A 23173-nucleotide genomic window follows, 5' to 3' on the forward strand; every position below is an offset into this window, starting at 1 on the left:
TGTATCCTATTGACGCATTTTTCATTACGACTACATTCGTTATCGTGTTGTAAAGAAATATTGTATATATTTATTTATAAAATAAATTAAAAATATTTTTCAAAATAGCAAATTCAGAATAATAATTTTGTCTGATTATACGCATTTTTCAATATATTTTTTTTAATTATGATGGTTGTTGATATTATATAAATATTATGTCTTTATATATCGAAAATGTCATGCTTGCTAAAATTGCAATAAAAATGGTTTTGCACGAAATTCAACAATAATCTCTGTAGTCGGATCAATCTCCACTTAATTATATATCCATTACATATTCATTACGTATATGTATATTACATATACAGGTATTACGTATATTCTCTATAATATATAATTTATAATTGTATTTATAAATGTTGTAATTATTATACTTTTTTTACTTATTGACATATATGTATATAATTATAATAATTTGTATATAATAATTTTAACACACAATAATTTTTTTAATCCATAACTTGCCTTAGAAAATAAATTACATATATTCAGAAAGTTCTCCCCCGTGAAATATCATTTGATATTAGAATCGAAGTGAAGGCCGTGAATATACGAAAGAGAAGAGAGTGCGAAAAAGAGAGATATGCGGAAATGGGCTTCTTACGTGAATCGTGCAGAGCGATCGTGGAAGTCTCCATCCTGATCCTTATCCCCGTCCGATATTCCCGCGTCTTATCGAATTCTATCGCGGTGAATCGTCGTGATTGGCCACGCGCGATGCACCGAGGGGTGCCATCGACGGAAATAGATTTTCCGAAAACGGAATTCCCGGGGTTGGATTTTAAATATCGTGCGACATAAAGGCTAGGCGTGTCGGATATATACCGGGTCGGATCGAAGAATCGTATACGATTTCAATGTCCCGATCGTCGCGACTTGGCACGTAATCTCGAAATAATTGTCCAGACTCGATAGAAAAAAATCTCGCAATTTTGCCCGTTCATAGGATTCGAGAGTTTAAACGTAAGGCGAAGAATCCTTAAAGATTCTATCCGGATGCAGATTCAACTAGATATAAATCTATTGATCTCGATCCGAATTAATAATCGCGGAAGCGTCTTTCGTATACACAGCAGAATTCGATCGTTCTCCAATCGGCGTTTTTTTTCGTAAAAACAAATAATTAAAAAACAAATGAATTGAAAAAAAAAACCGGAGTTGAAGTAGCCGTGAGATATTTGTACGATGCGGAAGAATAAACGGGAGATACCGCGAATGATCGCGTGTTCGCGTGACGAATACGCGATTCGCACTAAAGGAGCATCGACTCGGGCGATTCGCGATCACCCGGAGCTTCTCTCACGTGCGACGAAGAAGTTGCTCTTCCTCTTCCACCATCGCTCTCCTACATTCCTCCTACTCTCTCGCATTCTCTCCCCATATTCTCTTAATCGATTAAGAGAATTGATTCTTTAACCCCGCGATGCCTCTCGGGTCAATCCGTTGATCGTTTCAAGTAATACCTCTGTAAGAAATTATGTTAACATTTTCTATCATATTTCTCTAATTTTATTAATATATTCTTTATTTTGAAGAATATTTATTTATAAAATAGAAACGAATATATATTGATTTCAGAAACATATTTATAATGTATGTATAGCTATGATTGTAATATATATTATAATATTATTGTAATAATTGTAATATATATATATAATTATAAAATCATATATTACAGAGAATATATATGTAAAATACGTAATGAATACCTAATGTTGATCAATATGTAATGGATATACTGAATATGTCCAGTATACATTTTTATGTCAAATTTCTTCCTATCATAACTGATTAGGAACAGGCATCCGTGAAGATAGCGGAGTGTTATCTATGCAGAACCAACAGCAGGCAATGACAATATTATCTTAACGCAAACTAATCAGGTGAAATATAGTGCAAATAGCTGGAAATAACTATAATATTTCGTCGAACGGATAAGTTAACACATTAAGCAATACTACAAAGAAGTAATAAAAAATATCGCGATAACGTAGAACAATATTTAGGACAGTCTTAAAATTCTATGTTTAAACGTCAAACAATGTACGTATATCTGTCTTTTCTTGCATAACAATGCAATTTGCCTTACAAACTCTCTTCAGATTCTTGAAATTTATTCTCGAATTCTCTTCAGATTCTTCAAGAAATATTCATAGAATTTTTTTTGTTTATGAATAAAAAAATCTTTACACACACGATTTATACATATGCGTATATATGTCTGTATGTGATGCATGCGCATGTGTATAAATCAGCAATTCATATTGAAGAAACAACTATAAATATTGCTCTTTTTTTTAGAATTTAATTAAATTTTGTTTACGCTTTTAAATTTTTCGGAGTAATGTGTTTTTATTACATATAAGTAATATTAATTGCTTCAGTTTCGCGTTACAAATGAATCGAATAATTAACGATTAGTTAAAATTTTTCGATCGAATTTATTTCGCGACTTTTAAGTCAGCGATAATAATCAAAAAATAATTGTAAAATATTAACCATTTATGGATAAATAATATTTATATACAAAAAATCGTGTTGATATTTATCATAGTAAGATATGAAGTATGTTCTCCTAATGAGTAATGTGAAAAATCAATATATACGAAAATGAACAAAGAATCTCCGAAAGATATCTGTCTTAAACACCTGTTAAAATTAATGCTACAATATGCTACAAGAGAGAAAGAAAGATATGATGCTATAAAATACGAATACATACAAGCAACAATGTCAAATTAATTATTACAGTGTATGCGTTAATTACACGTATCTCAGCAATTAATAGACATTACAGCTTCCAGAGAAATGAGAAAAAACACAGACGTTCGCAGATGATCGTATTAGATTAAAGCTTCTAATTTCTTACTGTCAGAGAAGTGTCATATATAAGGAGAGAAGGCAAAAAAAAAAAAAGACCGCTAACAAGAGATGCAATAATTAATCAGAGCTGTGTTAGTACACTGAGAGAATTTTCTCTTAGAATTTACCCTGAAAATCATGGTAATCGTGGGACAATATGGTATGGAAAGAATTTTATAAGAATTTCTCTGATTAATATTTATCACTATTATTTATATTACTAAACTGCATATTAGTAAAATTAATCAAACATATTTTATATTTTATTGTAATAAATATTATTTTTATTGTGATAAATATTAATATATTATATATTGTAATAAATATTAATATATTACTAAATTGCATATTAGTAAAATTAATCAAACATATTTTATATTTTATATTGTAATAGATATTATTATTTTTATTGTGATAAATATTAATATATTATGATAAAATTAATATATTACTAAACTGCATATTAGTAAAATTAATCAAACATATTTTATATATTTTATTCATTTTATTGTAATAGATATTATTTTTATTGTGATAAATATTAATATATTATATATTGTAATAAATATTAATATATTACTAAACTGCATATTAGTAAAATTAATCAAACATATTTTATATTTTATATTGTAATAGATATTATTATTTTTATTGTGATAAATATTAATATATTATTATGATAAAATTAATATATTACTAAACTGCATATTAGTAAAATTAATCAAACATATTTTATATATTTTATTCATTTTATTGTAATAGATATTATTATTTTTATTGTGATAAATATTAATCAGAGAAATTCTGATAAAATCCTTTCCATACCATATTGTCCCACGATTACCATGATTTTCAGGGTACTTAAATTCTAAGAGAAAATTCTCTCTGTGTACATATAATGATTACGAGACGAGAGAAGCGGGGTGTGTATCGGTAGGTTAGGTCGGTCCATGGCGTTAATATCGACCGGCCGTGCCGTATTGACGGCGAAATTTCGACGGCGCCCAAAATGGTCGGCGTCGTATCTCGCACCTGCCGACCTGGCGCGTGCATGCATCTACCAAATATACACTTACCACTGCGCTGCATCGTCGTTCTCGTTCCACCGGGACCTCGTCACAACGGCTCATCGATCATAATCCTGCGCTGCTCCGAGGACGAGACGCGAGTAAACCGGGTTTACCGGCGTGCTTCCTCGCATGCCACGCTCGGCGTAACACAAGACGGGACGCGAGACTCGACTCCGGACTCGACGTTCTGGACTCGGGATCGCTTCACCGGGAGGAACGCGAGCGAAGGGAAAACGCGACAAACGTCAACACGCGCAACGGAGGACGCGACGCTCCCGATCCGCCTCGCCTCGCACTTTTCAAATTCGCGTAGAGCAACCTCGCACGGCGATTCGAGTGTCGCTGACGCGTGCGCACGAATGCGACGCGAAGGTTGGCTGCAGTGACCGACTACCAACTTGATCAAGAGAAAAAAACCACGTGCCTCGAGTAGCCGCGCCATCTGTCGGCGCTTCGCGAAACTAAATGTGGATCACGTGATCAGCTGATTGGTGATCGGTGATCGCCGAGCAACGTGTCCTTTGTTTATTAGACGCAATTTATGTGTGAATATATAAACAATAAAACAATAAAAATTGCAAAACCTACTATTGTTCTTTCTGTCGTCTGAGTGAAACTTTTATTATTATCTACTTAATATCATTAAAATCAACCTAGGAGACATATTTTGAGGTTATAAGACTGAATTGTTTGGAAATATTTTTGAGCGACGAGTACACTGATGCAACTAATGTAAGTTTAATCGCTACAAAAAAAAAAAAAAAAACGAGCGATATGTAAATAAATGTTTGATTACTGATGAAATAAACATTTTTTTTAATTTTAGGTTATGGGGAGGGCATGTTGCGTCTTGGGATGCCCATCGGGCGGAGACGTTCCGTCTCATCAAATACCTAAGAATCCAGTCCTTTTTCAACAATGGAAGAACATGATCTACTCTGAGAAGATTCAACATCTGACCGACGAGCAGATAAGCAAATGTGCTGTGTGCTATCGGCACTTTGCAGATGATGATTATCTAGTGACGTTCAGAGTCAGGAAATTGAAGCGCGGAATCGCACCTTCTTTAAATCTGCCAAATAAGCCTACTACTAATAATAATAATAATTGCAAGCCTGGTGTAGTTAAGATAGAAGCGAAAACTGAAATGGAAACACCTGATACGGATGACTCGACAAGCACGTTTATTGAAAATCTGAAAACGGATAGTCAAGGAGCTGAAACAGAAGTACCGGAAATTGCATTATTCGAAGATATTCCGGAAGAGGTTGAATCCTACTTCCCCAAACAGCTGCAACAAATTTCATCGAATGAGCATAATGTAAAACAAACTGATTCAACTGATACAGCAGAAGCATTTAAATTGTGTCACAGAAAAAGAGCATTGAGGAGAAAACAAAGAAAGCTAATGGCCGAAAAATTAGTATTGCTACGACTTAAAAAACAAGCCGAACAATATGAAAAAACACCTACAATACAAAAGCTATTATCTTGTTTAACACCTGCTGAAATAGCATCGATTAAAGCCAAAATACGTATGTCAAGATACTCGCCAAAAGTTTATGTAAGAGAATATTATAACATCGCTAAGAAGAAGGTTCTTGGCCAATTATAAAATTTATTAATTTGAGATAAATTTCAAAATTGAAAGGATATGAGAAATTAAGATGCGCAGCCTATTATCTCATAATATTTTTGCACACGTAATAAGAAATGAAGAAGACATGCTATGGATTATAATACAACTGATACTTGTAATAAACAAAATATCGCATTTACAGAAGCTTATATGTCAACGAAATAAGTAATTTCACATGATGGAACATAATGAGCAAAATCTATTGTAAGTGTATATTTTCTATTAATTAATTAATTATATACAAGTTGCATATTATTTCTTCTGATAAAAGAAAATACGAATTATATATATGTATATTCAATTTGATTTATATATATTTAATATAGGTATATAAATCAAATATATAACATGCGATATAATCATTACAAGGCAATGTATTTATATTTAATCTTTATTTTTTCAGATGATTAAAGAATAATAAACATTCTGGATACGATTTTGTTACGTAACAAAGCCGCAATCTATTAAACATTCTTCTCTAAACAGACGGAAAAGGTACGAACGTAAACGAATCGGATGCAGGTAATCGTTCGAGGATTGTATCGACACAACGGTAGTTTTACTGTATTTTTAAAAACGAATACATGAAATATACATTTATAATTATATATATGTATATATCTAATTTGGTAGAAGGATATATTGTATTATTCTCTGAATATAGACCTCTGAAGGCTATCTTATCGCTAACGACGTCGTAAAGAGTATAACTTATCCTCTCTGAACACATAATCTTGACGGGGATTATTCTGTTGAGCACTTTACTCGTCGGTGATGTATTTTTTGCTTTTTGTTATTTTTCCTTTGTTTTTCTTTCACTACGCGAGAGAATCGCTATACTGACAATAATCCGGTGATCCGCGTTCAGAGACTCGATTCTTGAATTCATTCGCAAGAGAAACGTATACGCAAATTCGGCTCTTACAGAAAAGTTACAAGTTGATTGGCTAAAAGCCATGCGATAACCAATCAACTTGCAACTTTTTTGTAAGAGCCGAATTTGCGTATACGTTTCTCTTGCGAATGAATTCAAGAATCGAGTCCCAGGAAACGCGCCGATAAAATACTTATCCGCGCGTGATCGATTCCGCGGAAGAGGAGGGAGGAAATAAAACCGATCGAATTGGTACAAATCAGAGGTACACAGCAAAGATGATACACCCTTTAGGATCGGTTGTCATGTGCGCAGTGTTTTTTTTTCTTTTTTTCGAGCGTTAACACATCCAAAAAATCGTCCGACAAATTACGTTGAAAAATACTCTCATTTATACATTTATATTAAATCTATACATCTCTTATCGATTTATATTCTGGAGGTGCTGCGTGTATGTATTTTTTTTTTTTTTTTTTTTTACTTCTCTTCCTCTACGCGTCCGCACACTAATTACGAAATAATTTCAAAATGTGCTCGATTCTACGACCGATCTCAAAGAGTTAGCGTTCGTCGTCTGTATATATAATTAGGAAATACTTTCCCTTTAGTGATTTGCAAGTAATTATTATTTAGTGATTTGCAAGATATTATATGTTACGAAACGCGTTAACTCTGGATTCGGTTTCATCACTTTCTTCACATTGCTGGTTCTTTTTTTACAACGATTCGAGGAAAAACGCACCGAGTAAAAAATTTCTCTCATTTTCTAAAATCTCGATCAAAGATCTCTAATAATTCCTCACCATAGATAAATACAAGAATACGACAAGTGGACGAGAAGAGTGGAAATTGATTTAAGAACGATATGTCTCAAAATCTGCATTTAGTACGTTTTCTTCAATCGATGATTCGATCGATACGTATAAATTAATTAATCATCATCTCGTGTTATATATAGCGTAATTAAGCCGATAAAATATAGAAAGAGAGAGTCTTTTCGCTTCTTATAACACGATAAGATTGACAGATGAGAAGTGTATCACGACAGAAGTAAAATTATCTTTAAAAATCCGCGAATAAAGATCGACTTGTGCACATAGGAGATATCTAAAGGGAAAGTGTGCAGAAATAAAAAAAAAAACTAGTACCATCCCGACGCCTTTAGGCCTCTACGGAATAATTCGAGCTTCCCAAGAGAATTCGATCAGGGCCCTGAAATCAATTCTTTCGATCGTGCAAAAATTCCAGTAATATTTGTCTCGAGAGTATCTCCGTTTCATATATATAAAATAGTTAACTTAATCGAATAAAATGACGCCTAAACGCGTCCCTGACCAATACGGGACAGTTTGTGCGCGTTGATACTCGTAAAAATCGATAGTATACATATATGTATTAAGGAGACCGTCTCTGTGTCTCTCTCTCTCTCTCTCTCTCTCTCTCTCTCTCTCTCTCTCTCTCTCTCTCTCTCTCTCGATACACGCGCGAGCTATGAACGTCGATCAACATCGGAATGTGTATTAATTTGATTGTATGTCGCCTGGGGTACAATGTTGACCGACTACTGGATATTATAATCGCAAACGTTGTATTTTCAGCAATACGAAAGCAAGACGAGTGAGCAATATCGAATTAAATCGACAAGCTGAGAGCGCATACAGAGTATATATATCTCTCTTAATACGTATCGACTAATTTCTCCTCTGGCTCGATTAATCAAAGTTTCGAGAAGGGCGAAGAAAATCTCTGCGGACAATCATAATCGTCAAAGATTTATATAGTTTGGAAAGAAAGATATTTTTTAAATTATATCGCATTTAAATTATATCGCACGAATTTTCTACATTTCTTTTTTTTTACATCCATTTAACTTGAAATGACAAACGTGTGATATCTTTGTGTGAAAATATAGCGATGATGAGAAAATAGCATATTTTTGTCGCTTGGTCCAGGCGATTGTACAGACAGATTAATTCGCTCGTTATCGATCAGTTTCATATATATAATCGCTACATTTTACTGACGATAAAAGCCGCGAGAGTGGTTTCTCGTCTCTACTTAAACGAAATAACATGTCGTGCGTATCACATACATCTATCTCGATATACCTTGATACGTGTAAATGATTGTCCGTGATTGTCCGTAGTTCGTAGAGAATAATCACACTTCGATATATCTTTCTATTCTTTATCTTTGCCTGTTTCTTTTTTTTTTTTTAAGTACGCAAGAAGAGGGACTAGAAGAGCGAAAGAGCGAGTCCGCGATTGCGTGCGGGCCTCGATTTTGTCTCTCCCGACAATTTTTATATTTACTTTCTCCAAATGTGTACCGGGGTGTGCTTAACGTTAAGGACACTTAACTTTGTATAATCTCTTACGTCATTAGTTAGAATAATATTTAACCACACACGAACGAGATTCTTTGGAATTGGTAGACGTCATGGGTGTCCGGAACGAGATCGATCGTAACTTCGGTGATTTTTTTTTTACGATTTTTTTTCTCCACTTTGCCTTTGATTATATATGTATGAAAATTTCGTTTTTCTCGTTGGATTAAAGGATAGAAAAAATTTGACACGTAAAATCCAATACGAATATAATCCGATTTTCAAATTTATCCCAAAAAAATAATCTTATTTTTCAAATTGATATACGTCGACATTCTACATTCCAACGTTTAACAATTTAAAAAATAAATTCTCTCTCCCTCCCTCCCCCTCTTTCTCTCTTTTTTAAAAGAGATTTTTATCCATTTAAATCAACGATAAATGACTTTGAAGTTCATAACATTTAATATTCATTACACGATATAATTATAGTCATGCGAGTGCAAATTTATTATTGGCTATAGACTTTTTTATGTACTTTTTATATATCATATATAGAATGGGTTTTTTTCAACTGCTCGTCTACTATGTTCATTATATCTTTACCATCCTATCCTCTTTGATATTTTAATTAGAAGATAATTACAATCAAAAGAGAGAGGGAAAGAGAAAGAATTTTTATCTTAAAGAGATTTTATTTATTCATTTAAATTCGTGATCCACACGCTCCAATAAACAATTGTTTAAAATGGATTGTTTTATAACGTAAATTCTGTGAAATTCCGACGTTCAATAACTTGAAAAATGAATTTGTTTTCCTGTTCTTTCCTCTCTCGCCCCTCACTCTCTCTCTCTTTCTCAATGTTTATATATACGCGTGTGATTTCTATTTATTTTAAATGTGTTGTAAGATTTTTCTTTTCTATATATGTAGACACATACATAAAGACAGACAATTAAAAATCAAATTTATTACAATTTATGTTTACTTTTTTTTTATTACACGACATAATTAGTAGCTCGAGTGTGTATTTACAATTAGTAAATGTATGAAGCCAATAAGCTTCATACATTTTGTGTATTTTATAAAAAAAATGGCTGTTCGTGTGAAATATAATCGATATTATATAATGGAAGAAGATATAGATACTTTTGTTGCATGTAAGTAGATCATTACGATCAGAAAGGGAGGAAGAGGTGAGAAGAGAGGAGAAAGAGGAGAGAGAGGATGTCTATCTTACAGAGATTTTTATGCATTTAAATTTAACATTCCAATGAACAATTGTTTAAAATGGATTGTTTTAGAAAGTAAATTCCGCGAGATATTCCGAGGTCCAATGGTTTGAAAAATAATATATAAAATTCTCTTTTTTCTTCCCTGTTCTTCTTTCTCTCCTGCCTTTCCCCCCTTCTCTCTCTCTCTCTCAATATCTATGTATATGCGTGTGACCTCTATTTATTTATTTTAAACTCTCTATAAAATTTTCTCTCTATATGTGTACAGACAAACAGTGAACAGATCAAATTAACCGAAGTTTATAACGTTTAGTTTTGATTAGACGACAAAAGTGCACAAATTAATATTTATTAACTACACGCGCTTTATGAATATATATCATATATAAAATGGATCTTCAACAGTTTCTAAGCTCTGTTGCACATCATTCTTTACAGGACAACGCGGGTCTGTTAATTGCATGGGTGCGGGAATTATATGAACGGTAATTATGATCAAAAAGAGAAAAAGGCAGAGAGAGAAAAAGAGAGGAGAGAGGAAAGTGATAGAAAGAATTTTTTTATTCTAAAGAAATATTTTTTATCCATTTTTTATGATTAACGTTTTTACGAACAATAGTTCAAAATAAATTGTTTTAGAAAGTTTGGAAAATAAATTCTTCCCTATTTTTCTCTCCTCTCTCTCTTAATGTATATTTATATGTTTTGAATGTGCTGTAAGGTCTTTTCCTTCATGTATATGTATACAGACATACAGTAAGATCAAATTAATCCAAATTTATAACGTTTAATTTTCATTAGACGACAAAACAATAATTAACACTAATTAAATTGCGCGAGATTTGCAGAGATATATATTAGAGGTAATTACAGTTAGAAAAAGAGAGAGAGAGAGAGAGAGAGAGAGAGAGAGAGAGAGAGAGAGAGAGAGAGAGAGAGAGAGAGAGAGAGAGAGAGAGAGAAAAGACGATTAACATTCCAATAAACAACCCTTTAAAAATAAAAATTGCTTTAGGAATAATAAATTCGATTCACTTCTCTCAAAGATTTCATTTTTGACATTTGAAACGTTCAGCGTTTTCATTCTTGGTGCGGAGAAATCTCTCGATTTCTCATTTCGCGCTTCCATCATGACGCGATAAAAATCGAGATCATATTCGCTCGTTTTCAATTCGACAAAATGTCGAAAATCGTATCAAATCGTATCAAATGCTCGGATATACGATCAAAGAGATCGAATCGAGCTCAGGTACCGTATAGGTGTACGTGCGAGTAATAAATTCTGTGTATATATTTATTTCGCAATCTTCGAAAGGCAAAAGGAGTCTTCTCTCGTGCGGTCCTTAATTAATACGCCGAATTCACCGAAGTTGGTATCAATTCGTTCCGCGATCAGTTCGTATCTTATTAATTAGACGACGTGACCGGTCGCGCGCGAGTGCACACTTATCGTTAGCTACACACTCTCTTTGGACACGTATATCATACTTACACAAGTATATCTTGTGACTCGTTGGTACCAGGCAGAGCTGTCCAACGAAATGTTTTTCTTTTCAACGTATAATATTAATGAAATCCAATATTAGTGTACTCGTCGTGACTGATAGATTAGTAATTAGTGAGACTAGACAAAAAAGGGAGACCGAGAAAAGGTTTTGTGTGTATGTGTGTGCGTGCGTGTGTGTGCGCGCGTAGAAGTGATCGGAAAAGTCACATCGAGGATAATAAACGAAACTTACGAGACCCGGAAAAGTTCTTAAAATCTTATTGCTACTAAAATCCTTCAAACGCACGCACGCGCACGCATGCACACAATCATAAGCACGCACACACGGACCTACATGACATATGGAGACTGCGATTTAACATTTTTTCCACGTGATTGCGCGGGCGGAAAAACTTGAAAAAAATTTGACAGATAGATAATTTTGACTCACGACAAAAGATTGTAACCATTAATTTATATGATTAATTATATACATGAACCGTCCGATTGCTTGCTCGGCGAAATTTCGCTTTGACGAATCAAGAATAGGATATTTATTAAAGAATAATAAGATAGAGAGAATAAGATAATAAGAATAAATAAAATATGGAAAGAACTCAAACTTGAAGAGAAATAAAAGCGTAAATTGTGAAATATATTTTATTTCTTCTTTCGCGCATATGCAATTAAACAGTAACGAGAAATATTGTTTTTTCAATAGAAAGTATACATTTCTCATGTTTGATCAATTACATATACACGGATGGATAAATAAAATATATTAAACAATTATTATCGATCGCAAATAATAGTCTCTTAATTTATATATACATACATATATTTTTTTTATGTGTGTGTATGTATATGTATTTATAAATTAAGAAATATATATAAATATATACATATATTAATTATATATATTATTATAATATAAGCACATAAATATCTATATAATTGCGACAATTTGGTGATTCCGCTCCGCAACAACACATCGACTACAAATAATATCTCACAAAAAATCCAACCCGATTGCGTATGTATGTGCGTGCGTGCGTGCGTGAAACCCGTTCAGACGATCTATAATTTACGATAAAATTCGAGATAAAAATCTATTTACAATTTTACGATATATACCGCATATTATACGATATACACATACATATGTATGTATTTTATTTTTTCTCCAAACGTTATTTTTCTCTGATTATATTATACGCGGCACGTAAAATAATAAATAGAATTAATCTGCCGCGAATTTTCCTTCGCGAATCACAGATCGTCTAAAGTGTGCTTTTTTTTTACCCGATTACGCCTGAGTTATAAAAGCTAAATCTTAAGATTTAGTGATTGTGTAGTGCAACAATTGACGACTGCGACGTGCGGCTAAATTCGCGCGCACGCCGTTATTTTACGATACTTTTATAGATTTTATTACATAGACAAATATATATCGACGAGAAAAATATTTATTCTTTTGTCTCTCCGTACGGCTAAGATAGAGAGATATATTTTATATATATATATATATATGTATATATTACTTTTTGTCTTTTTCTTTTCTTTTTTTCTTTTCTTAGTCCCGCGTGCATACGTATGTATTTATTCCTATAGGAAATATGTCTCCTATCGATATGCAGGCTGTTTCAGAAGTCGCGATTTGCATCTCCGATTTTTACTTGCAGATACGAAGTATGGATCCGTGACGTTTTTAGCTCACGATTCCATGTTCGTCTCGAACTTATCTTATGTCACCCGCCACTTTATGGAGTCGATTATTGACGTTTGACCCAGATAAATGAAGTTCAGAATCGGACGGTATATTGTGAGCTCTTTAAATCGCGCGACGAGAGAATTTAATTTTTAATTATTATGAATTTATTATAAATTATTATATTATAATAATAGAGATAAAATAATCAAGAAATATACGTAGTAATTAATAATTAATATTTATAATTAATTTCATCATTTATCGTTAATTATTAAATATTGTATGTTAGATTATATTGTATATATATGTACATGTAGAATTGTAGAATATTAAAATATTAGCATATATATTAACACTTTATCGTCAAGTGTTTCGTGCATGCAGTTTCGCTAATTACGCTTTTAAAAGCTATTCAAAACGGAGATGTTTTCTTGCGTCTGATAACAAGTTTTTTTAAATTTTTGTAACAAGCTATACTATATGCGTTTACTATTGAATGTTAATATAATTGTGACAATTAAAAATTCGAGATAGTATAGAAATATTTCGTCATTATATATATTTATATATTTTATATATATATAATCTTGTGTCTTTTTTTATGCATATATATATAAGTGCTTAATTATATACGAAACTGGAAACACGGAATATTTTGTAGATAAAATGTTAATGTATTGCCAGAATATTCAACATCGAGAATTAACATTAGGAGGGACAGATTTTCGGAGTTGGCGACTTCTGATACACCCTGATATGTCCATTGCTCGTTATATGCCCTTCCCCTCCAGAACCGCATATCCCTGAATCCTCCGTCGCCACTACGTGACGACAGGGGTAATATATGCGATGCGAATATTAACCCAGCGAGAGGAAGAGGAGAAGGCTCTCTCTTTCTCTCTCTCCGAATTAATTTGCGGCCGATTCGTGATCTTGGCCGCCGAAGAATATACCTACGTACGTATATATCGGATCTCACACGAGAACCGCCTTTCCGTTTCTCATTAATTTGCATCTACATACCTGCAATTCCTTCCTCTTCTTTTTTTTTACATCTATTATACGATTTCGCTGACTCGCAATCTGGGCAAATTCGCGTCTACGCACCCGGATCCCCAGAGGCTAATTAGAAGAAGAATCGGAGAAGTCGTCTCGCTCGTTGAGATGTCCTCGCGAGAGGATCCTTCCCCGAGTCCTCGTTTCCTTTGTGGCTCCTTACGATTGGCCGAGCGTGCGAGTGGATCGGTGCGCGCTAGTTAGAGACTCCACAACCACCGCGATCTTGTCCGATCTTTGTTCAGCGACGATCGTTGGCACTTCACGCTTCGGGCTGTCTATTGAAGAATTGGTACTGCAACAGGAGGAGAAAAAAAGGGAGGACGTCCCTTTACGGCTTCGCCGTTTCTCGTACAATGCGCGGCGCGAGACACACGTCGCGAAAGTAAAGAGGAACCGCGCTAATGATCGATCTCGTTGAAAGAATGTCGTTGAATTCTCAGGATAAGCGCTCTTTTGGAAAAATTTTCTAAAGTTATAAATTAAAATCTCTCTCCGGATCTATAATATTCCTTCCATTGTTAATTTTAATTTTTTTTCTGAACGCAAGGTAATATTCTTGCATCTTATCTCGTCCTGAGAAATTAATTCGTCGACTATTGATTCGATAAATGTCCGAATGAAAATTACAATTTATTATTATTGTTTTTAAAGAAAGAAAGAGAGAACGCAAAAAAATCTAAATTATTAAATTGTATAATTATATATAATCATTATATAAAAGTACAATCATTATATAAAAGTATTTTATAAAAATTATTTATATAAAAATATTTGTAAAAAAACGCGTATAATTGAAACTTTGATATTCTTCTCAAATCAATCACGGACAGGAAACTGCTTTGATCAATATTTCGCGCGACGGTTTCTCCCAATTAATCGAGAATCTAATCTCTAAGGAGAAGAGGTGCATGTGGGAGTGATCAGACGGAGAAAGAAAGAGAGAGAAAGAAAGAGAGAGAGAGAGGGGGGGGAGAGAGAGAGAGAGAGGGGGGGGAGAGAGAGAGAGAGAGAGAGAGAGAGAGAGAGAGAGAGAGAGAGAGAGAGAGAGAGAGAGAGAGAGAGAGAGAGAGAAGCGGCAAGCACGAACGGAGCAAAGTCTTAGCGAATATCCTTACACTGTAACGGAGGGTCAGTGGGAGTGCTGTCCCGGTAGCTGGAGTGATGGAGAGAGTGTTGGTGGTGGTGGTGGTCCGTTCAGGTTCAGGCAGATGGGGGGTAGTTGTCTTACCATGCTGGAGCCAACCTGCTGCAGTAGCCCGATCCCCTGCTGCGACGACGTCGAGGATACGGACGGCCTTCTCGAGCCGCGAATACTGTTTAGGCTCGTACTGAGCAGATAGGGCACGCTGCTACTCGTGATCGGCATCCCACCCCCCTGTCAACAGATTCGATTTGCTTGCACAGACTCGATTGACGTTGAATCTCGTTTTGTTCGTATAAATAGAGGAGGATTTTTCCAACTCTTTCTTGAAATTGTGGTGCAATTTTATGCGATTCTCGACTTAATAATATGTATACCGCCGCGGCGATCAATTAACGACTGCTGATTTTATTTCTGCCTTACGTCGTATGTCGTATGATCAATAAGGGGATTCGCTTTTATAGGCGGCAGGTAGTTTTCCGATTGTTCCAAAGCGCACGCAAAAATGTCACTAGGTCACGTTAGTTTTAAACTTCTCGTGTGTCTCGTTAAACGCTAGATAAAATTCTGGGAGAATCGTCGAATACTTGAATCTCGAAATCGCGGTGGGAATTTCAATCTCGCGTGATTTATCTTAAGAGAGTATCGTCGTTCGCCTCTCGCGTTTCACGATCTCCGAAAATTCTCCGTCAACAATTCTCATAAATATTTCACTTGTATTATTTACGCGATACTTATTTTATCTTTTACTACACCCTTTTACTATGTTTCGTCATTGCGTGTCGCGTGTCAACGATATGTTTCCGACGCGAATTAAAGTAGGCGCGGTGAAAAAGATACATGTGCGTATATTTATACATAGACGTGTTCCGAGTATTAGACTCAAATTAAGTTAATTATAAATTATTATCTATAGTGTTTCTACACAGTTATTCAGGTTGTACAAAAATAATTCCATAAAACTAATCAATACAACGATAATATGACACAAACATCACGAGTGCAGTGACCCCGCTTGCTGATGCAAATATGGGCTTCCACCACTAAAATAGATGTTTGCGAATAATCTCAAAACATATTTAAAAAATCTTCAATCTCTTATAAAAAAAAATAATACTTGAATGTAACTATTGAAAAAAAAATGCAAAAAGCACAACTGATGTAAAGTAATTTCAACATGAAAATGTGAATTTAATAATTTGAACACGTCTGTATATGTGTACATATAAAATATATAAATATATGTACCGTAGGCGGGGATAAATTAATATTGGATCCACGTCGTTCCTGAGGTCCGGTGCTGGAGTGTCGACGAATCGGCAGACCACTACCTGGTGTCCCACCCGGCGAACTAGCGCAGGACGGCGCTATCCTTATCTTCGGCGTCATCAAAGTATTATCCGACAGGCGTCTGCTCGTGAACGTGTTGGCCACACGCAGGAAGTTGTTGTCGTTGGGCGACGACGAGGTGAACCATCCGCCAAACATCGCTAAACAGTCATTCCGATTCGATTAGATCGATCTCGTTCTTCGCCCTTTCCCTTCCCCGAGGAGATTTCGTACCCCCAAGACAAAGAGATTTATTCCTCCTCCCCCGTTCGAGGATCGGCTTTTAATATTTCATATCGAATACAGAGAAAGCTACCACATTTCCACTTACCAGCCATCGAATTTTTCCGCGCCATATTTTCCGCTGACGCCGTTGATATGGAACCTGCGTGCAGAGAAATGCCGTTTTAGTATCATGAACATGGACTCCTCGGAGGAACCGTTATCATAAATATTAAATAAAGTTAATGGACTCGTGTTCCTTATCTTGTCCCCTTTCCCGATCCCGTCTCGCTGCTAAGAGACGGAGGCTTTATATTTATAAACCATCGTTTATAATTTAATTAATATTTATTTATGAAAATTTTATTCACGTCGTGGAGCGTTATTTCACCGTGAAAAGTGTCCTAAAAAGAAAATGTCGAAAGAGAGAACATTTTTTTAGCTATTATGAGTGACTCGAGAAGAAAACGTCGAGTGTGACACGAAAAAAAAATTAAAGACTGTGTAAAAGCTTTAGAAGAGATTTCGTCGAATTTTAGATTCGCGCGTAAAAAAAAAGAAAAAAAAATGTTGGAAGAGATGTTTGACATATCTGCGGATATTTTAATTAAAAATTCGCACCGATGCTGTTCTTCCTGGCCATATCCTCGGCCGACGAGGTCTTGCGTTGCTCGATGCGCAAATTCGGAATGTTGAATGTCGGCACGTGCATGTTATCGGTGCTGTACTGATGTCGCAGGGATCGATACTTGTCCGGACTCGGTAGCGATAGATTGTCAAGCGTCAATTTGTTCCTCTGATTTCTACAATGACAGAAACGAGAGGGAAAGAAAGCTTCAGTTTCTCGATTTATACTCGATATCAACAGATGCATTACGGCGTATCGACAGATGCGCGATATTAATTAATTGATAGCCACCATATTTATTAATTATATTAGGCAATTTCCGTAATCGAGTTTTAAGTCTGGCGTATAAATGGGATCTTTGTTTCGGCGGAACATACGTATTTCCGTGAAATAAAATATCGGTCCAGTTTTTTCGCTTGTTTAAATAATGTTATTATTCGTAATTATTAAAATGTGTTATGAATAACGGATTAATTTTACGATTGAAAAATTCTGTAAAATTATTTTGCATGCGCCATTAAACGCAGCCGTTTTACAAATCGCTCGTTTATTCTCGCGAATAATTATTAGAGAGAGAGAGAGAGAAAGAGAAAGAGAGAGAGAATCGCGTTGTGTTCCGTTTAACCGACGCTTTTAATTACACCGCTCGTCTCTTAGTGTTTTAATTGCTTGCCTCTCGATGTTATTCAACATGTCCTGTAGCACCTCGAGGAGCAGGATGAATTGCTCGAGATTCAGAGCCGGATTCACAGTTTGCGGCAGCAACGATGGCATCGCATGCGCCGCCATCCAGTTGACAGACAAGCCGTATCTTTTGTCGGTGAGCATCAGCCTGTAAATATCTGCAAAATGCGAAACGAACGAGACTGATTAGCCTTAGAGTTGTTTGTATACCGTTCATACTCTTTCCTCCTTAAACGGGAATATCTTCGTCTCTTTGGAGCACAAATCATTTATTTCTCTATTTTCCCTTTTTCTTTTTTTTTAGATGCTGTCTCGAGAATAGAATCTCTTCCCTTGCTTCATTACGGATTAAAATGGTCTCTGGTCGATTTCTTCTTTTTCCTTCCTAACAGGCATTTGATCTGAAGGTTCTGGGATTTTATTGAAATACTGTACATTTGCCCGAGCATCATGTGATCAATAATAACTGCGCTTGTCTCGAAAAATATATAATTGTCTCGAAGTAAGATAAGACTCTGAATCATTTTTTGCACTTTTGAATTTCGAACGAACAGAACGAAAGAGAGAGACAATGTATTATTCTCCTATCTTCTTTATATCTCCTCTTTATTTTACATAGAAAAAATTTAAATGATATATCTTTTCATATACATAAGACACGCGAGTATAACTGACGGTCGTCATCAAGAAAGGTTTTTATCAGACGCGCACACGAAGTGTACGAAGATCCACGCTTGTGTGTGAGATGCTCGCTCTTTACTTCACTTACTTACAACCCGCACGACGATCTCGGGCTCTTGCAGCTTGACTTTGCAGAGCAGCGGTAGGATGCAGTCGATGATCTTCTGCTTCTCGAGACGGCTCAGGATGCACGGCACCACGTCCATCAGTACTCGCGCGTCCGCCGAGTTGTTCTCGAAAGCGTCCAGCAGCTTCGGCAGCACCACGTTGCGTATGGCATCGTCTTCGAGATAGCTCGTCACGTGCGCCACAGCTACGAACGCGGCCATCTAATGGACGAACAAATCAAAAGTGTCATTAATATCAGAACTCTGCTCTCTTAGAGACATTTTATAAAATAGAGAGTATGGAAAGATTATACAGAGAGAATTTTCTCTTAGAATTTACCCTGAAAATCAAAGAATTTCTCTGATTAATATTTATCACAATAAAAATAATAATATCTATTACAATAAAATATAAAATATGTTTGCTTAATTTTACTATGCAGTTTAGTAAAATTGTGATATAGATATTATTTTTATTATGATAAATATTAATCAGAGAAATTCTCATAAAATTCTTTCCATACCATATTGTCTCACAATTACCATGATTTTCAGAGTAAATTGTAAGAAAAATTTCTCTTAGTGTAGAAATTCTTTTAAATTTTTTAAATATCGGAACTTGGCTCAGCAATTGAATTTTTTTAGTTGCGTTCAGGCTTGGTAGTGTTTAAACTTGATGTTTTCTTTTTCTCTCATCTTTTAATGTGACATTAATGGTTACTTACTCGTACTTGAATGGTCGAATTTTCAAAGGACATGTACAACATCGAGAGGACTTCGCGCTCGTACTCCTGGGGCGTCTTCTCCAGGATGACGTGCAGATTCTCCAGTAGGGTGACGGTTCCCTGAATCGACTTTCGATTGGTGAAGAGCGGTCTGCGAAGAGAGAGAGAAAGAGAGAGAAAAGAGAGAGAGAAAGATGGAAGAGAGGGTGAGACGCGAGACGTCGACGCCTATCTCGCGCGGTCTCGCGCTCATTTCCGCCCTCGTTCACGTACGTACTTGAGCGTGGGAAACACGATCTGCTCGTACTCCTCCTTGGTGCAGTTCTGAACGATGTACAGCATAGGCTGCAACACGGCCGACAGCACTTCCTGCGTCTGCAGCTCCGCGTGAAGATACCTCCAAATGTGCTGATACCAGAGTTTCTGCGGAAAATGTTGTGCGTGACACGTGCGGAAACGTGCGTGATTAGGGTCAGAAACGCCCACGTAACAAAGCGAAGTCAAATTTACAATATCCAACGTAGAGAGAAAGAGAGACACAACAGTTCGTCAACTTTTTTTTCTCTCTGTGTTTTATAATTTTCTCTATTTCCCGAAGATAAAATAATGTTCAGAACAATATAGCAACGTATTCCTAATGATGTATCGGAAAACGAGCTGGGAGAAAATTATATAGCGGAAGAGAAAAGGAAAAAGTATCGTCATTAGGGAATCGGAACATAAAAGCATGTCTTCGATCGAAGATACATTAGACAATTACGATTCTAGATTGTGGATTCAGTTTCCCGAGAGTTTCCATTCCCCCCGGAAGTTTCCGCTATGATGAATAATTAACGTCGATACGTTCACGCATACCTTCGGCATGTAGGGCAGCAGTTCCCTCAGAGTCGTCGTGTAAAAGTGCTCCTTCTGCGACACGTCCTTCATTTTGCTGACGTCGAGAAATTGCAGGGCGTGCACAAACGGGTCCCGGAAGAACTTGATCATGGTCAATATTTGCGCGGTTGGCCTCTGCTCCGGATCCTTGTGCAGGAGTCGCGTTACGGCTTCCCGCAGGGGTATCGGCACCAGCGGCAGGATAATGGCGACTTGATCGTCGAGCTGATATTGGGCACAATCATAAATAACACACGCGACACTTGTTTAATCCGACGAGTTATATTTCTTTTTCAGAAGACTTTAATTTTATAATTATAAATTTATTTATTCAATTATCGAGTATCAAAATTCAATTTATTTTATAACTCAATTATAAGTTCATTTATTCAATTTATTCAATTATCAAAAATCGATTTAATTTATTTTACAATTCAATTATAAATTTATTTATTCAATTAGCAAATATCAATTTAATTTATTTTGTGAATTTAAAATATTATTAAAATGTGTTTGTGTGTATTATGAGATTATATTGTGTGTGTGTATGTGTGTGTGTGTGTGTGCTCTACATAGTTACTGCATATTAATTTTTACGGGACACTAGAAGGATTAACTGTACGATGATATAGAGCGGAGAGGACTCTCTAAATATTCTTCATATCGCGAATATATTTTTTTGGAAAATTGCAGCTGCTCTTTTGACGATTGAAATGTTGAATAAAATCACGTATTGAAGCGAATAGAGCGTAGCAACGAATGACGCACCACTACGTCGTCGTTCTAACAAAAAACAAACGCAATTTGAAGCTACCGAATAGAATAAAATCAATACTTTTTTTATATAAATAAATAGGTATATATCTCGCAAAGCGAATTTCAGTAAATAAAATTGCACAGACGCGCTTTTTTTTACCTTCCCAATTAGATCAGCCAACTATCATTCGATTGCAGTTGTGCGATACGATTTGCAAGAGATGCTTATGACGGTGAAAAAAGAGAAGAAAGTTCGAAAGAAGGGAAAAAATATATGTATACTAAAGATTAAAGTTTATTTGTGCGAAAATCAAAGAGAGAGGTAGAGACTCTTTCGAAGAAGGGAAATGTCTCTCTCTCTCTCTCTATGTCTCGAGAGTTAAATCCATTCAAAGAATATCCGCGAGATCCTCTCTTCTCGACATTCCTAAGGGAATCATCCCCCTTTTTTCTTTCTGGGCAGACTGAGATTAACTTACGATCTCGAGTTGCTTGAGATAATCCGAGCAGCTGTGATTCGCCTGTATCAGAGGTCGACCCTGATTGTAGATCGCGCATATCGTCATACCGAGGCTGTACATGTCGCTGGAGAAGCTCGCGAGCTTCTTCTGCTGCACTTCCGGGGCTGCAACGTGTTGCGTTACAGAACGATCCGGTCGCGACGACAGGACATTAATTAGCATTGCAAATGAAAAAGAGAGAGACGTAGCCCTCCCCGTTTGACGTAGTTGGCCCGGAAAGCTGCTACCAGTAATTCTCGCCAGCGACTCGATCGAAGCAAAGTGGGATGCAAAGTGACGCGCGCCGAGTTTATCGCTAAAGTTTGGAGATAATAGAGTTTTCCCGCATAAATCCGATCCCATTAATGCCGCCGAGCTCATTTCTCTCGCGTACGTAAACAAGCGCCTCTTTTATGTATATGTATATGTAAACACCAGGAGCCAGTAGGGAATTCGCGACTTGCTTTCAAGGCCAATCTCCCCCTATCTGCTCTATCTTCCTTTCTTTTTCTTTTAATATTATCGTATCCGATGATATATTTCGTTTGCCATCCACCTGGCACAATTTATTAGGGTCTCGTTGCTTCCAGATCCACGTATCGATAACTGTATTTTATTTTTCACGGCAATTATGTACGACGATATTTTTTAAATCGTTTTACGTATCGCTATCGTATAATACAAAAAAGAAAAACCCACTCGAATTGTTGTGAATAAATGTTGAATCGTTTGAGTTTTTTCGTTATTAGTCATCCCTAATATCTCCGATATATACATATATACATGTACAATGTATACGAATGTTCGATATATAGGAATGTATTCATCGAGCTCGGGGTTCAATTCAATCGAATTACAAAACGCGATATCGAGTCATTTATGTTATTGTAACAGCTGTATAATTAGATTTCTGCTTTCATCGCGTTAAATACAACAGTGTAATACCGAGATTGCTTCATCTAACACACGAGGATCGGGCGCGCAAACAGAGGTGAAAACGGGGGAGGAAAGAGAGGGAAGCAAATAACCGTTTGATATTAAACGTATTTCGCGAAACGCGGATTTTTATCTTTCGTTGTTGCGTAAAGATCTTTTAAATTCCATTTATTTAAGAGAGGCAAAAAGAATGTCTATTTATAAGGATGTAATATTCAGGGTTTTCTATTTATAGAAGAGCCATTTTCTATTTACGAAGAAAATCAATTACTCCGGGTTT

At 35.6% G+C, this 23173-nt stretch overlaps 2 protein-coding genes across 3 annotated transcripts in view; one reads left to right on the forward strand and one right to left on the reverse strand.

Moving 5' to 3' along the window:
- The first annotated feature begins 4356 nt into the window (after positions 1–4356).
- On the forward strand, positions 4357–6294 carry LOC145933970 (uncharacterized). Its single transcript, XM_083034069.1, has 3 exons — positions 4357–4709; positions 4804–5820; positions 6020–6294. The coding sequence occupies exon 2, from the start codon at positions 4807–4809 to the stop codon at positions 5590–5592; it is 786 nt and encodes a 261-aa protein (XP_082890195.1). The 5' UTR covers positions 4357–4709; positions 4804–4806; the 3' UTR covers positions 5593–5820; positions 6020–6294.
- Positions 6295–6909: 615 nt separating this feature from the next.
- Positions 6910–23173, reverse strand: part of Bma (SCY1-like protein bma) — a 29894-nt gene continuing 13630 nt past the window's right edge. The window contains exons 7-17 of one of the 2 annotated variants that reach the window (XM_083034053.1): positions 21937–22082; positions 20681–20926; positions 20103–20248; positions 19826–19976; positions 19082–19322; positions 18302–18470; positions 17622–17803; positions 17110–17163; positions 16698–16939; positions 15424–15683; positions 6910–14600 (exon numbers count right to left, since the gene is read on the reverse strand). In XM_083034053.1, coding sequence (XP_082890179.1) covers positions 15438–15683; positions 16698–16939; positions 17110–17163; positions 17622–17803; positions 18302–18470; positions 19082–19322; positions 19826–19976; positions 20103–20248; positions 20681–20926; positions 21937–22082 — 1823 coding nt within the window. In that variant the 3' untranslated portion in view covers positions 6910–14600; positions 15424–15437. The remainder of the gene's footprint in view (positions 14601–15423; positions 15684–16697; positions 16940–17109; positions 17164–17621; positions 17804–18301; positions 18471–19081; positions 19323–19825; positions 19977–20102; positions 20249–20680; positions 20927–21936; positions 22083–23173) is intronic. The other variant, XM_083034054.1, reaches the window with a different exon arrangement.

This window comes from Prenolepis imparis, unplaced genomic scaffold (genome assembly GCF_030444845.1).
Source record: "Prenolepis imparis isolate NDT839.2.m4 unplaced genomic scaffold, iyPreImpa1.0 SCAF_3, whole genome shotgun sequence".
NCBI classification, from domain to species: domain Eukaryota; kingdom Metazoa; phylum Arthropoda; class Insecta; order Hymenoptera; family Formicidae; genus Prenolepis; species Prenolepis imparis.